General features: G+C 34.9%; 1 protein-coding gene across 5 annotated transcripts in view; it reads right to left on the reverse strand.

Annotated features, from left to right (window-relative positions):
- Positions 1–1,863: 1,863 nt before the first annotated feature.
- Positions 1,864–18,559, reverse strand: part of TCEA1 (transcription elongation factor A1) — a 41,164-nt gene continuing 24,468 nt past the window's right edge. For 3 of the 5 annotated variants that reach the window (XM_063079341.1, XM_063079339.1, XM_063079336.1), the window contains 6 exons: positions 13,570–13,715; positions 12,290–12,346; positions 11,109–11,263; positions 8,650–8,796; positions 4,976–5,047; positions 1,864–3,475 (listed from right to left, as the gene is read on the reverse strand). In XM_063079341.1, coding sequence (XP_062935411.1) covers positions 3,467–3,475; positions 4,976–5,047; positions 8,650–8,796; positions 11,109–11,263; positions 12,290–12,346; positions 13,570–13,715 — 586 coding nt within the window. In that variant the 3' untranslated portion in view covers positions 1,864–3,466. The remainder of the gene's footprint in view (positions 3,476–4,975; positions 5,048–8,649; positions 8,797–11,108; positions 11,264–12,289; positions 12,347–13,569; positions 13,716–18,559) is intronic. The other 2 variants (XM_063079340.1, XM_063079337.1) reach the window with 1 other exon arrangement.

An 18,559-nucleotide genomic window follows, 5' to 3' on the forward strand; every position in this document is an offset into this window, starting at 1 on the left:
CAGAAAAGTGGGAGCTAGTGCCAAACAGATAAAAGCTAGAACTATGCCATTCTAAACTCCAGTGCTCTCACAGTTTTTGCTTTCTTTATATCAGCTGTATTTTCACATTAGCATTATTACACAAATAACTTTTATTTCAAAGCAAATCAGCCTACAATCATACCATCCTGAATGCACCCAATTTCATTAAAGGAGTTCATTCATCCAATTATGAAAACACTTGGGCTAACTTAACCAGACTGTATGGCATATCACATATGAAATGTGTTCTTATCTTTGCAGTCATGGACATTAGGCAAAAAAAAAAAAAAAAACCTGTCTTTATATAGCATCCAGGGAGAGTAACCAGAACACAGTAAATCATTTGAGGTAGTTATCTGTGCTTTTATTTTCCATCCTCCAGTTGGACAAGCACAAGAGTATACAGGTTTACTTGGGGAAAAAAAATCTCAATTAATAATAAAACAGTTGCATCACTTTGCATAATTAAAACACCAAAAGGGATCTCCCAAGACTCTGGTGCATTACATTTCTTACCATAAAATTGAAGTCTAAAACATTACTAACCAGTAGTTATCCATCGTACCTCCACAGGTCCTCAACCTGTGGAACATTCTTTACATCCTAGCTCCTATACAGCCAAGAAAGGTAAAGCACTGACACAAATATAACCAAGAAAAACTACTCATATTTCATGAGCATTTTTCCAGGTGCAGTAAGATACAGCAGTGAACAAATTTCCCACAAGAACTTAGACTCCACCTTCATTGAAGTATAGCTATTGCTTATCTAACATAGCCATGGTCATGAGATTTTTTTTCCAAATACTTCTCTTACTACTTTTGACTGACTTTAATTTACTTAAACATTCTTCAACATAACTCTTCCATTACTACCTAGGAATTTGTCAGTAACTCTGTTCTATTCCTTCTGAATTAGTATCTTTAAGGTTGGTACTTGGCTTACTTCTTGACATGCGGCTTTCACTAGTAATTCCTTGTAAGTGATTATCCACATCCACTTTTACCAAAGGGATATTCAATTCCTCTTGAATGGCTAATTTTCTACAGCTAAATGGAGGGAAAGGGTTGGGAATAATTGTTAAATTAAAATTTTTTAAATCACACTCTAACTGTAGTTTTTGAGAAGTCAGTTCAAATCTCCAAATTACTCTTTGATTTTTAAGGACAATCATTTTGTAGATATAAAATTTCAAAGCATAGACTGTTACTTCTTTTGCTGTCTTGTTAATACTTTAAACATGTTCATTTGTAAAGTACATATAGATTTAGATGTTTGGGTGTATATAAATTTTGCCTATGGCTTAGCAAGATTTAGAAACTAACACTCTTCACCACTCAGGTAAGCAAGAAAACCAAGGTTGTTACTTTGTGCTTTTCCAGGATGGTTCTTCACTATTGGCCACTTCCTTTTTCTAATTTAATTCCTCTGTATGTTCATTAAACAGTTACTTTACCCTGGAAGTAAATATTACAATAAAATATTACCCTTGATAATATCTCTTTCCAGTTACTGTATTACTAGCTAGCATGTTTCAATAGAAAAACCCACTGTTTAGTCTCTCACATTATGTTAGGTGCATATATGGGATGCATTCACATGTCTACTCAGAACCACTGCTTCATCCATCACCAGAGATCCAGGAAAAGAAAAAAAAAAAAAAAAACCCAAAAAACGTGCTCTGTACTGCTGCTCAATACTAATTTTTACTTAAAACAAGGCTCCACTTAATTAAAACTGTACCAAAAAACCTTAGTAGTTGGAGGGGGAGAAGGGAGACTTTTTAAACAAAAGGTAAAGCAAGCTTCAATGTCCTAATAAAATGACAAAATGTGATACATATTTAACAACAACAAAAAACTTTATTGAATTACAAATTTTAAAATGGATCACTTAATTTAAAAGTGACATTACTTTAATTTTGTTATGCTTAAACTCATTCGTTCAAAAATGTACTTTATTTTTGAAATGATAAAACAAAAATTTCAACTGTGAACTGACAAAGTAGAGGTGGGTTGGGACCGGTGGGCCAATTCTCAACATGAACATTTAAATGTTGTTTTCTGTATCACATCAAAATGATGTGCAATAAGAAATAGGAAAAAGGGGAGCAAAGGCAAATGCAAAACATGTACTGAGGTCATTCTACAGTTGTCTGACAGAATGCAGAGCAGCACAATAAAATTTAGACTTTGCACTAGCAGCCTTTAAGATGTGCTAGAGCAAGTTGTACCCTATGTGAAAACCATTTTTTAAATTCCTAACAGAACAAATTGTACACACTTAAACAAAAAATGAAAGTTAATTGTAAGATCTATAATTTGATAACATTTCCTTCCAGTTACTGTATAACTGGCTAGCATGTTTCAATAGTAAGACCCACTTACTATACCTCATATATTCAGTTTGTTCAACAACTTCATTCAACAGCAAATAAGACTCAAGACAAAAATATTTTCTATCAATCTCCATATGGAAAGACCACAGCTTTAATGATTTATACAATCCTTAAGCTTAATCCTTGGTCAGTACAGATTTCCAAATCAAAATCAAGTCATGAATTGTTTACAATAACTACTCTATCTAAGACACTAGCATTTTCTTCCCAGTATTTCTTTCTATGAGGGAAAAAATTCATGAGAAGCTTTCATTCTTTGCCTGTGCGGGGATTTATGAAAAGCCTACTAAAACTACAACAGTCTTCTGCAAGACTAAAATACACTACAAAGTCAAATGGGTAAATAAACAACAAAACCAAACTGATTTCAACAAAGTCATGTTTCCAAAAGTAAAATCTATTAAGAACAAGTAAAACACACGTATAAGAAATTACGAAAAATAATGATTACTGTTAGTTACAGATGTAAAATGATATCTAATTATCTCAGGCTTCTGAACATAATAAAATCAAATTCATATACTAGTTCAAATATTATGTACAATTTAGACAAGCTGGTCAAGTATTTTTTGAATACACACCATATTTGGTAAACCTAAAATTAAATTACCTTTTCTCCTCCTTTAATATCTGTAGGTACATGCCAATATGGAAAAAGATGTAATTTCCATTTATGTATTAACAGAAATAACAGAATTTCTACTGTGTATGTTTCAGACTATAAAAAGTTAAGGAACATTTTCCTTAAAGAAGAAAAAAAAAATTGCCCAAAGTTTAATAGATAAAAATTTAGTACCAACTTACTTATAAAAATGAAAAAAAAAGTCCTGAAACTATTATACAATTATTATATGTTCTCCCTATTGATCTGAAACTATAGAAGGCGTTTAAGGGAAAAATTGAAGGTCAAAAACAAAGACTAATCCAAGGGATGTATGTTGCTTTAAAAATCTGATTTGCAGGAAAACTAGTTGCTTGGCCTAGTTATAAAGCTAATTACAAAATCCATTTTGTTAATGGTCCAGACATTTTGCCAATTCTTCCAACTCAACAGAACTGTCAAAAAAAGAAGAAATATTTTATGAGACCTTTATATAAGAACAATGAGGTATATACAGCATACACCTTATATTGCTTAAAAAAAAAAGGGCAGTTTTCAACATAATAGTCATCTATCTTAAGTGTTCTGACTTTCTCAACTTAGAATTAGTAGGAATATATAAGAAACAAGTATAAAACATTCTTAGCATTTTTAAAATTATTTCTCTTCTTAACCCTTTAAGGTTAAAAATATTAACAATTCTAAATTTCACCTTCTAGAATATGCTACCTCAGGCATCAGCTTTCTACATTAAATTGAAATTTCTTAAATCCAATAGGGAGTTTGTCAGAACCTGTGCTATAAGCTGTCTGCATTCAAAACAAACTACACTTTACACGCTCATAATAATAAAAATAATCCATCATCCAAAACAAATCTAAGAAAGCTACCTGGAAAAGCCAAATTTGCTCAACAGGATGGGGGCGGGGGGGAGGTGAATGTCCCACTCTTAGACCAATGTAAAAAACTTCTGCCAACTCAGAAGGGTAGGAGACACTGTTTCAAACCATGAAGACTCTCTCAATTACCAGTAACCTTCCTAGCTCAGAACTAAATCTTTGCATGTAATGAAACAGATACTGGCCCCAGCCCCATAAATAGTGTCTAGGGCCAAAGTCCCAAACCATATTTGTGGAAGACATTTATCTGGCTTCCAATTCACTTCTGATTTACAGAAAATGCTTTAAACTACATGAATAATTCAAAATAAGCACTAAAGTGGAAAATCTATGTAAGTAAAACTGGAAGAAAAAAAAGAATCTTGAAAAAACTTCACAAAAACTAATAAAAAGAGCCAGCATTTCTGCAACACCAACAATTATCAGGCACTTTAAGTATATTATCTCTACTCATCACAACCTGCAATGTAGTTATTTACATTAATACATGAGAAAATTACAGTTCAGTAACATAAGTCACCCAAGAATGAGTCATTTAAATAACATAAGCTTGCCTGTGTGAGGCTAATTCAAGAGCACACAGGCAATATGAAGGCTTACTAAAAGCCTACCAAACCATGACAGTGCTCATCTATAATTCCTAAATTAAACACTAAAATCTTCAGGCTTGTTTTCAAAAAGGTAAAGAAATTTTTCCAGAATCAAAATCTATTAAGTAAAAAACATGTACAGATGTTCTGAAAGAACAAGAGTCAAAACAATTCAATGAGTGTAGTATATACAGGATTGTGACACAGTAACTAAACACTTAAGATTCACTCCTGCTATTCCTGCACCAAAAACATATGAAGGTGGTAAAATCAAATTAACACTCTTCATCTCTAGCAGGGTACAAAACAGTACATTCCATTACAAGTAGTTAGTCAGGGACTTCCAGAGTACTGGATAGTATGAGCACATACAGATATATTTACATATCTAGACAGACTTATGAAAAGACCGGAAGAAATTATTCTATTATAAATGAGTATATATGAATCCAAGAGGATGTCATACCTTCCATCGATTTCCACATTCATTACAGACAACAAATGTTGTCATTGGTTCATCAGCACTACGGGTTTGTACCTGCAGCAAAATCAAGTGAAAATGTTTAGATTACTTTTTGCAGTACTATAAAAAAAATCCAACCTAAATAAGAACGTTCTACATAAAGATAAATCATGACAACAGTACAATAATAAAATGTATAAGAGCCTGAAACACATTCAAATAAGCTAAACAATGTCAAAAGAGCACACATTTCCAAACTTCATTTTTCTAAATCCTTCCGTTGGTCTTTCATGTTTAATTTATCTCAAAAAGTAGAAAAATCCTCTAAAGTGACATGTTAAATTATACTTTTTATAAATGTTTATAAAAAACATTCATCTATAAGAAACAGAAATACATGTATAAGTTTAAATATATGTCAATATTCTCTTACAAATTAGCAAAAATGTAAAAATAAAGAATACTCCATTCTGACAAATATAACTGGCACAACCTTTCTAAAAGCCAGGCAGCAAGGAAGGTAAGAGCCTTAAATACCTCTCCGTAACTAGGAACTTGATATCGGATCTACTATAAGATGGTAATTAGAAACACAAAGAACTGCACACAAAGATGTTTGAAGAGTATAATTTTATATCAGCACAAACACTAGGAACAACTCAAATATCCAAAAGGGAAATAATGAAATAAGGTAGAGTATATCCATGTGATGGAATATTATTGCAGCTATTAAGATGTTTACAGAGGGGTTTTTTTAAACAAGAGGGAAATGCTTACATTATAGTAGCTAAGTGAAAAGAAGTATATAAAATAGTTTTATAGTATTTAGTTCCAACTATATGCAGAAAAAACTTCACAAAATATTGCAGACACCAAAATATTGATAATTGTTTTCTCTGAATGGCAAATTAATGGATGATTTTACATTTCTTGTTCATATTTCTCTGTATTTTCCAAATTTTCTCTAAGAAAGTACTATTTATTTTACTGCTGTAAAAAAAAGCTAATATGACCATATGATCCTGTAACTCCACTGCTAGGTACATAATCAAAAGAAATGAAGCAGTGTCAAAGAGGTATCTGCACACCCAAGTTCACAGTAGCACTATTCACAGTAGTCAAAAGGTGGAAGCAACCACAGTGTCCACCAGTGGATGAATGGATAAACAACAGGTGGTACATACAAACAATGGAATACTATTGAGCATTAAAAAGGAAGGGAATTCCGACACATGTTACATGGGTGAACTCTGAGGACATTATGCTAAGTGAAATAAGCCAGTCACAAAAAGACAAATAAATACTGTATGATTCCATTTACATAATGTTCAGTTTTGCAAGAGAAAAAATGTTCTGTCTTGAGATTGGATGCACAACACTGTGAATATTCTACTACTGCACTATACACTTAAAAATAGCTAAGACAGTGAATTTTTAGTTAGGTATATACTACCACAACTAAAAATTTTTTTAAAAATTAAAAAGAACTCCACAAGAAAACAAAAGCTAATATGATTTTTACAATTTTTATCTATACAAAGTTTATAGATTTCTAAGTCCTCCACTGAAGAGAATTATTGGAACCAAAGGTCTCAAAGACAGAAAAGTTATTTCTTTAAACTATACGTTCCTGAACAAAGATAACAAGACACTATTAAAGTTAAAAGTTATTCTTAAGTTTAATAAAGTTATGGAAAGAACCTAAGCACTAACAGTGTTGCATTTTGAATAAGGTATATTTACAATTCGCATAAGATGATGAAATCCCAGTTTATCACCACTTCAAAGATCAGAAGCTTCTGATACCTGTAAACTATCACTATGACTTGTAACTAGAAAGCCCAAAGGAAAATAAAGAAGTGCCATTCTCAAGATGGCAGGATTCTGCTTATTTAAGGCCTTCAAATAAAAATGGCTTGAAAAAAATCCTTCTTCTATACTTTACATATACTTAATACTCATATATGGGGCCCTGAAAGTGATATGAAGAAACTTTTGCTCTCTGCAAAAAACTTTAATGGTCTGGTGGGTACATACAAGATTTACACTTAATTCTTTTATGTGTTATTTTCACAAAAACTCTGTAAGTTTTCTGTCTAAAGACAACATTTTTTGATTCTAAGAAAATCATACTAATTTCACCTCTAGACCGGTTCTTTCTGTTAAAAGAAACAAACTTGATATTTATGTTTTTTATCTTAGCTGTTTAAAATCTAATTATGTAAATATATCTATCACTTTGTTTTAAAGGAGCTTCAAATTTTAAATACCTTTCTATTTATACTATATACTTCCCACTATGTGGCATTTTTTTCCTTTTTTTATCTTTGCCTTCTAGCTAAAATTATGTAGCATTTTTAGGGCAGAGTTTTTATTCCTGAGATTTTTCTATCTGACTAAAAGAAAATAGAGCAATTCAAACTCAGAATTTCCTGAGACCATGTCCATCGTATTGTTGATACATTTTAGTAGCTATCATGATGTAGTAAAACTTCTACAAAATAAAACACTGAAATGTCAGATATACAACTGTGATTAAATGAAAGACTTCAAAAAGGTAAAGAGCTTTAGACTGGTTAAATAAAGTATATCTGAAAATGGAGTATTAGGTGCCTGTAAAAAACAAAAAAGAAGCAAAAGCTCACATAATATTCTACCACATGTATTTAGAAAACAGGAAAACAAAAACATTCTGGTATTTGCATGTATACACATAAAATATGTAGAAAGCTACACAACCAACTAGTAACCCTGGTTTTCTCCAGGGAGGGGAACAGGGTGGCTACAAGCAAAAGCAGAAGGGAAAGTTTCCACTCACAATCTTCTGTACCTTTAGAATTTTTAACCTTGAGAATGTTACTACCACAAAATTTTTTTAAAAAATAAGGTCCTTTTCCACAACTTAGAGTTTAGTAATGTTATTTTTTTTAAGTGCTTAATTCTGTCAGTGAGAAAATTCTAAACCTGTTACCTGAAACAGTAATAAATCATTCTTTAAGTTCAGTAGATTATATAGCACAAAAAACCTATTTGACAAATAAAATTAAGACAGTGATAAAAACCATTTTCACATACAACCAAAATAACTCTAATGTGATTCTTTTCAGCCGTTCAAGAATAAAAAAGCTAGCCACATTATATAGGAAGGTAAAGATCATCAATATGTTACATAAAGGAATAAGCTACCTGGAAGCCAGTTAAATTTAAAGCACCCACACACTACGTGTGAAGCAAACTAAAGAATTTTCCTTAAATTATATAGCCCTGCAAAATAAAAATAATTATGGCCTGTTTACACAGTAACCAGTAATCAACTGATTATGAACTCTTAGAAAAAAACGTGGCCATTTTATTAAATCTTATATTTTATATATTTTATTTAATTTACACAGCTTTCATAGTAACTTTACCATGAAAGTATGAATACATCAAATTATTTTCAATTAGTTGGAATTGGTTAGTATTAAGAAAGCGCACTTAAGAAATCACAGCTGCTCTTAAAAAATATCAAATTACTGGTAATTACCCTAGCTATTTGTTTTTAAACAGGAGTTGCAAGCTTTCTTTTTTTTTTAGCAGCTGGCCAGTACAGGGATTTGAACCCTTGACCCTGGTGTTATCAGCATTGGTCAGTCCAGCATTCTTAATAAGAAAAGAATCTATAAACAATCACAAACCTGTGTGTAAGTGCAATTCTTCTTTTTACATTTGCCACATGTGAACAAGTCAGTCTGCGTTCCACCCGTCTTGGCCATCTGATGCTCTCTGATGGCTTCTTTGGTCAAGTTTTTCCTCATCTCTTTGAGCTCATCACTAGCCATTTCCTATTAAGGAGGTAGCAATACCAACTCAATTAGAGACAACTTCAATATAGGTCCTGAATGCTTTTATGTTCAATATACTTACAATAACAGAACCAAAATCAACTTTTAAAGTTCTAAAAGCGTAAAATTAATATTGTTCCTCAGAGGACTTATAAGAGTTTGCTTCATTTTAAGATTTCTTTAAATATTTGTAAGTTTGTATGTGAAAACTCGATTTAAGTACTTTTTAAAGGCTATAAACAATGTAAACCTGTAGCAATGTGCATGTGTAGTATCCAGACTTTGGTCTCTAAATACCATTCCCCACCCACAAAGAAACAGGGGCCTTTGGAGGAATGTCTTATTCCAGTTTTGAGGCAAGAAATGCACAGGATCCAGGGTCAATCTTCTTATGCCAGAAAGCACAGAAGCTACCAAAGACTACTGCTGTCCAGTCAAATGCACACAGGAGCCAACATAGAGCAACTCCTATTATTTAAAGACAGGACAATTTCTTCAGTCATCAAAATAAATTACGGTACTGTAAAGAACCAATCCCCACAGGATAAATAAAATGCCACAAGTCCATGACAGTACTTGAGAGGGCACCCACATGCAAAAAAAACAGAAGTCACCACAGGCATTAACTAGGGCACCAATTCCTCATTGATATCTGATGACTAACGGGAGAGAACTACACATTTACTCTTCCTTTCCTATCCAAATCAACAGGTAGCCAACAACCCAAGATTATAAGGAAAAGTGTTTCTTCACCAAAAAAATCTAGCTAATAAATGGGAAAGGAATGACAGCATTTTAGGAATCACTTTTTCAGCTGCTAATGAAATAAACAATTCAGGCAAGGATCATCAGTGGATGAACCCATCAGATGAAAGGTTAATGAAGAACTTTACAATGGAGGAATCAGACCATTACTACCCAAACCCGCTGGCAAATCTCCGCATGCTAAGAGTAGAGCAACAAGACATTATGTGCCTCCTGATGTGACAAAACTCAAGTAAAAAGTATCACTTATGCAGTATTTATGCAGAAAAAAGTTGAACTTGAATGTAATCAAGCCTACAGAAATAGCTTCCAGTTACAAAAAAATAGAGGAAAGAAAAACTAAATAACATCATGAGGAAAAAATGGACAAATTCACATCGGGATACAGAAGAAATAAGTCGATTTCATCAATGGGTCAATGTCATGAAGGGAAAAAAATGAGGGAGGTGGTGGTGTGAGGAGCAGAAGAGATTTTTAGACTTTTTAAAAATATATAAAACCTTAAGAAACTGAACTAAAAATAATGTGTAAACTTTGGATCCTGATAAAAAATGTACAATCAGGAAAGTGTGAATATGAACTAGACATTAGGGTAATACCAAGGAATACTGTTAGCTTCATAGGACGTGGTGATGACAATGAAGGTATGTAAAAAAAATACTGTATTTTTAAAGATACCTCCCAAGTATATAGAGGTAGAAGGATACAATATCTATTTGCTTGAAAATAATTCAGATGGCTGGCCGGTTAGCTCAGCTGGTTAAAGTGGTGTTATGACAGCAAGGTCAAGGGTTCAGATCCCCATGCCCCCCAGCCGCCAAAAAAAGAAAAGAAAAGAATTCAGGGGAAAAGAAGGAAAAATAAAAAAGTGATAGAGGAAAAGGTTGACAAATTCTTGAAAATACTTGAAGTTTGGGTGATGGGTATACAGGATCTCATTACACTATGTTATCTACTTTGTGAAAGCTTTAAGTTACTTCAATGAGGTTTTTAAGAAAAGAATTTTTTAAATATAGCAATTTTTATCAGCTATATAGAAGGACAAATTCATTCTTTAGGATGCTTAATAAAATAGTGAGACTGTAGACACACTACAGCATTGTCTTTGAATAGCTATATCTATAAATAACAAGCTATGAATTTCATTTTTTTCCATCATTCCCTACATAAACTTAAGCAATAATCAATTAAGACACAACCAATTTTACAGTGTTTAGCCATGAAAAAAAGCTTAGAGAATATAAAGTGTATTTGCAATCAGAGATTCAACTCTTTCATTTTACATGAATTCATAAAAAGTAAAATAGTTTTGTTGTCAGACCATAATTTAATGTAATCACCTAAAGAGCCTAGCAGGGGCAAAATATTGATACCAATAAATTCAATCACCTGATGTATTTGTCTGTTTTACATATATAAATATATCAGAATAGCTAATAGTGATTTATTATATACACAGTATTTATATAATACTTATGATTCAAATAGGCTTTACACTTGTCATCTTGGAATCACATCACAGAAACCTTATATTCAGGAATACTCACCTCCGCTGTCATTCTAGCAAATAAGTCAGGAGGAATATTGCCACACAGTACATTTTTCCTTAAATTTGGATTCTTCGCATCTTTAAGATTTGATATTCTACTTCGTACTCTATTTTTGTATTTCATGTCTGTATTCCTTATTTCTTGATATATAGGTACTAGGTCATTAAGGAAAAAAGGTTAAATTATAAAGGTAAAAGCATTTTTTCTACTCTGCCAAAATAGGAATTCCTGAAATTTCTAAGCAGTTCACCAAAACTGTTTACAATTTAGATAAAGTTAAAAAAGTTTCTATCTGATTCCTTGATCTGCAAATGGCAAATAACAATGATAGTACTTTTACACTGTGATTGAGTAATGCTTTTTTAATGTTTAGTGCCAGCAGCATGTAAAATAAACAGGGTTTCAAAAAGTAACCCAAGTATTCAATCCAAGTGAGCAAATTTTTGAAAAGGAGCTTGAACTTACACAAGCTTTAACTTGCCCAAATCTGAATTCTCTAAGGATCTTAAAAGTCTCAATGGCCACACAGTTCCCTTGGGCCTTCTGAGAAGATACCATTTATGGTGGCTCTGGAGGCTCATCTCCTCCCCCAGCTTAGCAGGAAGCTAGCTTAGCAGGTTCTTCTTCTCCACAGAGGAACAGAACACAACAGTGGCTGGGCCCAGAACGAGCTCCCTTCTTAACAAGGCCATTTCCTCAACCAGGACAGTCCAATGTCACGTTGTCATCTAGATGTTCCCCGCTCCCCTACCCACAGCAGGACCCCTCCCCCAGAACCCTCTCCATGGTGCCCAGCATGAACACACTTCCCTCCAGGATAATGAACCATGAGATAACAAGCTCCGGGGACTGTCTGTACTCTGCTGAGGTCTCCACAACTGATAAATTTTCATATCTACATGTATGTCTTTTCCACACCCTTTTGTACAGCTTCAATTAGGATGCTACATTCTCATTTTGCAAGGCAGAAAAATTAAAATGCCATCAACAGTATGTGCTTTACTTTTGAATGGCAAGAAGAACAAGAGGAAAAAAGTGGCATGGATGCCTCTCTCCTTTCCAATCAAAACAATACAATCAAGACAGAAGCTGAAGAATAAAACTTCGAATTCTATACCAGAAGAAAAAATTACCTACAGATTACTTAAAACAATTATGAATATACACACAAAGGATATCTTCCTCAATTTGAGATCCTAATTCTTCCTCATCAGCTCCAATAGCAATGTAGTCATCTAAAAACAGGCAAAAAGAATTGTCAAGTTATTGAAACATAATAAAAGAAAATTCCAATACAGGGTACTTAAACTGCATTCCTATTTCGTCAACCCCATTTGCCTTATATAAAGAATCCTTTTAGTTTAGTTTCATAAGGATCTGGTCTCTTTACTACCCACTAGACTCTTCTGGGATTCACCTAATATCCATAGTGCTCCTGCATTGATGACTCCTTATCCCTCAGGAGTGGGGAAGTAATTGATCTAGCAGGCAATTTCTCACTTCATAACTCCATAAATTCTGGTTGCTCCAGTAGAGAGTAGAGAAAGTTATAGAAAGAACTGTCTTGTCTCCTGTGACTCAGGCTTCAAGGCAAAGAAACCATTCATTTCATCTGCCAATCACATACATGGACACACTCAGAAGATTCCTATACAAATATTCAAAAGGATAGAAGGAAATAGAAACTAGGAAGAAAAAAAGAAAAAATATATATAAGAGACAGTAAGGGAATCAAAGTAGAAAGGGCGGAGTAAGGAGAAAAATAAGTCAAACTAGCTATGATTCAGAAAAATTGAAAAGAAAAAGGATGAATTTGTATAAGACAATAAATATTCCCATATATGAAACTTTAAATACATATTAAGATTGGATACCTTCAAATTAAATTAAGCTCCCATATATACATCAAGATGGATTTTCTACTTTAAAAAAAGTAGAAAATGGAATTATAAATATAAAATTTACATACCATATGTTATACTAACATTTAACCATTCAGTATTGTTAACTCTCAATCTGGGGGCAGAGTAATTAGTTTGCAGATTAAATGCTGGGGAACAAAAGATTTGTGAGAAAAAAAGTTTAAATTACTATGTTGTTTTGGTTTTTGGAGGCTGGCCTATACAGGGATCCAAATCTTTGACCTGGGTGTTATAACACCGTGCTCTAACCAACTGAGCTAACCAGCCAGCCCTAAATTGTTATGAATCACTACGAAACATCCATAATATTAGAAGGAATCTATTTCTTGGTAGTAAAAAACAGATGCTCCAATATTCCTATTCCTCTTTCACTTCAGGGACCCCTACTAGCAACAACTTCTCCCTGAGCTAAGCAGTGGTAAGCAGCTATCAATGGAACACTTGTAAAACAGCAATATGGAGGTGGAGATGGCAGTGGGGGGTGGGGGGGTGGTAATCAAAGGACTGAGAAATAAAACAGCGTACACTAAACTTACCTCCTGTTCGGAGAGCTGCAGCAAGCATCTCCCTACACTTTAACCGCACCGAATCAGAAGTGCTTGGTGCCCGAGGAAAAGATGAAACATAAGTATCTCGAGCATTTGTTTCATCCTTTCTGCTGCTTATGTTGCCACTGGAGCTACTAAAATACACAGACATGAACACATACACACCAAAAAGAAATCAGGAAAAACCGTCTTAAAGTAACATGACTATCACTCTCTAAAAACAAAATGTTTTGGCCTAAATAAGTGAGATAGTATTTCAGTGACTCTGACATGAGAAAAAAATTTTTTTGCCTGAATAAAGATTAAAAAGAAGTTAAAAAATTTTAAATATAGTAAGGTAAGAGTAATATATAGTAAGGTAAATATAGTAAATATAGTAAGGTAAGAGACAAGTCTCATGTCTCTTTTTAACGGACTAAACAGTTTATCTTATCTCCTTTTAGACATTAAACAGCATTTTTAATAGAAAAAATATGCGTTACAGCTTGTTATTTATTTATTTATTTTTTAATTTTTTTGTCTTTTTCGTGACCAGCACTCAGCCAGTGAGTGCACCGGCCATTCCTATATAGGATCCGAACCCGCAGCAGGAGCGTCGCCACGCTCCCAGCGCCGCACTCTCCCAAGTGCACCACGGACTCGGCCCTGTTACAGCTTGTTATAACATAAGAAAAGCAAGGACCTTGGTTTGAGGAAAGCAAAGATCTTGGTCCTATCTGGGTATAGGACCAGAGAATATGACAGCTCTTGACCAAAACTAGATGGAGAAAAAAAAAGTTTGAAAAATCCTGCTCCAATTAGACAATGAGGTTCCAATGAGACAAGCACCCTCTTCAAAATAAAAGCCATGTACACTGAGAAGTGAGTTGTGAGAATATAAAAAGGTCCCTGTGTTTCTCCCCAAAAACATCAACCCAATCTGGACATCAGGACAGTTTAATAATTTTCCAGATGACCTATTCATTTCAATTGCTTCTGATTAACTTCTTACATTGGATTTTCATCAAAGTAGGTTCTTTCCAAAATACTCTTCTGACGGGTTTCAATTAAGTTTTATCACAGTAAGGATATTTGCCATAAACCTTTTCAAAGACTAATTAAATCATTCATCCTCCATTGATCTAACTTTCTGCATTCGCTATATATCTTGCCTTCTCTTCAAAACATAACCATTGATAAACTTCATGAACAGGTCACATGGGCAAGGTGGTCATTTTTGTTTGTTTGTTTTTGTTCCGATTTGTTAATTTACTTCAAAAGGACTTATGGAGATGTAAAAATTAAGTCTCATGTAGATATATATTTGACAAGTCACCATTTCAATAAGCCTAACTTAAAAAAATGTTAATTATGATCTCCCCTTTCCCAACCAAATGATGTTTGCAAAAATTTTTAAAGCTAGTGTAGAAAGTTAAGTAAAGGAATCAGGATAAAAAAAACTATACTTAAAGAAATAAAAATATTATTGATAATTGTCTTGGGGTGGTGGGGCCATGAATAGTTATTTTTATCTGTCTTTATTTTTTTTAAGTTTATTTATTAATATTACTTTTTTTAAAAAACATTCTATGATGTGGTTGCAGAGCAACTGGGGGGGAGGAGGAGAAGGGAAAGGGGAAGGAAATAGGGTGAGAGGGGAAAGGGGGAAGGGCAGGGTTGAGGCCTGTGGCCCTCCCTTGTTCCTGCATAGGAGACCCAGGGGCTTCCAGTGGTGGCTTGATCATTGCTGGGCTGGGTGCAGATGTCAGAGGGGTATGGCTGAAAACCCTCACCCACCCACCACCCCAGTTTGGGAGCCTGGGGTGTTTCCTGCAGTGGCTCAGTAGTCATCGCTGGGCTGGTTGCAGGTGTCAGGGTGGGGGTGTGGCCAAGGCCTTCAGCTCTCAAGGTAGTCATTTGTACCTTCTGACTTTAGTCAGTTCCTTCCTGAAACCTTCTCTCATTTTCCCCTGTATTCCCAAAGTATTGTCTACACACAGGTTTGTATATGATGACCTTCTCTACCAGACTGAGTTTTCTCAAGAGCAAAATCCAGGATTTATTCCTCTTTTTATTTTCAGTATGTAATACAGCACCTGTCAGTGATAGATAAATGAACAACCCAATGTTAAAAGATTCTACCGCTCAGAACTGGCTGGTTAGCTTAGTTGGTTAGAGTTATGTTAATAACACAAAGGTGGAGGGTTCGAATCCCCTTACCAGCCAGGCACCAAACAAAAAAACAAAAGAAAACAAAAAAAGATTCCACTTCTCAAATACTTTATTTAAATGCTTTTGCTTTTCTATGCCTGCAGCTAAATACCTAGCCCAACCACTGCGAATTACTCAGGTGGACTAATGGAGCCTTTTCCTCACTAGCTTCAGTATTGCTGGACCCACCTCTTACACTCTGGTGCCTCTTTTCTAAGCATTTAAGCACCATCTCCTTAAGTTCTTGCACCCAAAATGTAAAACCCTGTTCACCTACAAGCTTAGATCTAACCTTATATATTCCTTTAGATTACACCTCAGACTTCTTTTTCCAATCCTCTTTTATTTCTTTGTGTGTGTATGTGTGTGTGGATAGATACTAGGGACTTTATCAGACTTCATACCCAGAAATTCTATGCTTTTGCGGATAGGCTCTTAGGCCTAAACTTCAAGTACTTAAAAGTGATAAAAACATACAAAGAACTTTAGTCTTCCTTCAATATCTATTTAAAATATTTGTCTATACTTTTATATATGTTCAAGGCATTAAACCAGTGATTCTAAATGTAACCCAATTGAAAGCATGTTAAAAAATTCATAAATATGGCCTGTACTTTTCAAAAATATCAAGGTCATGAAAAGACAAATGACAGACTGTGGAACTATTGCAGATTAAAGGAAACTAAGCAAATATGATAACTATATGCGATATGTGTTCTGAATATTTTGGAAAAATCATTTTCCTCTGCAATAAAATACATTACTGGGACAAATGCTGAAATACAAATAAGGTCTCTAGATTAGAAAAAAGTACTGTATCAATGTTAATTTCTTGAAGGTGGCTATCAAGATGGCGGAATAGACAGTCCCCAGTGTCACTCACTCCCATAAATAAACCAATTTACAACTATTAAAAAGCAACAACAGCCAAGCTGGGCCGCTAGAACTCAGGGGAAGAGAAGGAGAGACCCATGGAGTTCATGAAGGCAGGAGAAGCCACGATGAGAGGAAGAAAGGATCAATCCCACCATTTTGAGCCCCAGCCACTTCAAGGCTTGAGCTGGTGAGTGCACAGAGCAAGAAATGACAAAAGCCACTGCTGTGCCCTTCCTATGAAATTGCTTGGAGGCAGTGGGGGAGAAGAGAGCCTTGGTGGCCCCCAAGCCATCAAAACCACTAACAGGGTTCTGGTGGACCCACATAGCAGCGAAGAGCCACAGACAACTGAAAAAAGGAGCCACTCAGAGGCGTACGAGTCATCACAAAGGACTGGAGCACAGCCCATCCTATGGGAAGTGTTTGGAGTATGGTGGATGGGGGAGATGGGCCTCCCTGGGGAACACTGTGGCACAGCATGGACAACTGATCTGCCCCCAATCAGTGCAGGACCACTCAGTGGAGACTGGTCAGGAATACAGATCTGCACAGTGTGCAGTTTGCTGAAAAGTCTCAGGCCCAGACCAGAGCTTCCAAACAACACAGGTGTACTGGACCTCACAAGATCCAAAGGACATACAAGGTCAACATTTAAAACCTGCGGTGCATAAAAAGGCTTCCCCAGGGAATCAGCAGCAAAGCAACAATTTAGCTCAACTACAGGGCTCAAGTGCTGGTCCCCACAGGAAGTTCCCCCATTTTAGAAGTAAGCAAAGGACAACAGATTAGTTCCAGTGCAGAGGTTTAGTGGTGGGAACAGTGAATAATCCAACACAGAACTGAAAGAAAAAACAAAATACCTACAGAAAAGAGACAAAGTCTGATATTACCTAGTATAGGTCTAACACCACCAAAGAACACCTATAAAACCTAGAAGGACCAGAAGCCCTCTGGGCTCCCAAACCAGGGGTGGGGGAAGGTTGGGGGCTTCAGCCACACCCTGCCGACATCTGCAACCCAGCCCAGTGACGACCACTGAGCCACAGCCAGAGGCCCCTGGTCTTCCCTGCCGGAATGAGGGGGTTGCCATGGACGTCAACCAACACCCCCACTTCCTACTCCTCCCACCCTATTTCCTTCCCCCTTCCCATCTCCCCCTCCCCCGATCTGCTCCACAACGTCTCAGAATGTAAAAAAATAATATTAATAAATACAGTTTTTAAAAAATGTTAATTTCCTGATATAGACAGCTGTACTGGTTATAGGTAAGAAAACCTCTTTGTTCTTAGAAAATACACATTGATGTATTTGGCAGCCTAAGGGGAAGAATGTCTGCAAATCACTTATTTGGTTCAAAATAAAATTAGTTCATGTGTGTATATAAACACACATATACATATATGAGGGTACTTCAAAAAGTTCATGGAAAAATGGAATTAAAAGATAATACCAGTGAACTTTCCATGAACTTTTTGAAGTACTCTAATATATATAAATATAATTGGTGAAACTGGATAAAGGAATTATGGGAGTTCTTTGAACTATTCTTACAATTTTCTGAAAGTCTAAAATTATCTCAGAATTAAAAGTTAGAAAAAACTGCATAAATTTTATTAATGACTGCCGTTTAACCCTACCTTTGGCTTACCTCTTTTAACATCTAGTTAATACTAATATATAAAATAACAGTGTATGGTATATTAATAGAGCTACTAAAAAAAATGAGGAATGTATATAAATTCTGTGAAAATATTGAGATAAAAAGTTAAAATAGGTAGAGCTTTAATGTCCTAAATACCTCTAAATCTCTATATGGGTACACAGTAGTCAAAAGTTCAGGGATAACTTTCAGAAGGAGAGAGCAGAACTATGGTTACTAGAGGTGGGAAAGTGGGGGAGGGTTAGTGAGAGG

Source organism: Cynocephalus volans, chromosome 15 (genome assembly GCF_027409185.1).
Source record: "Cynocephalus volans isolate mCynVol1 chromosome 15, mCynVol1.pri, whole genome shotgun sequence".
In the NCBI taxonomy this organism is placed as follows: domain Eukaryota; kingdom Metazoa; phylum Chordata; class Mammalia; order Dermoptera; family Cynocephalidae; genus Cynocephalus; species Cynocephalus volans.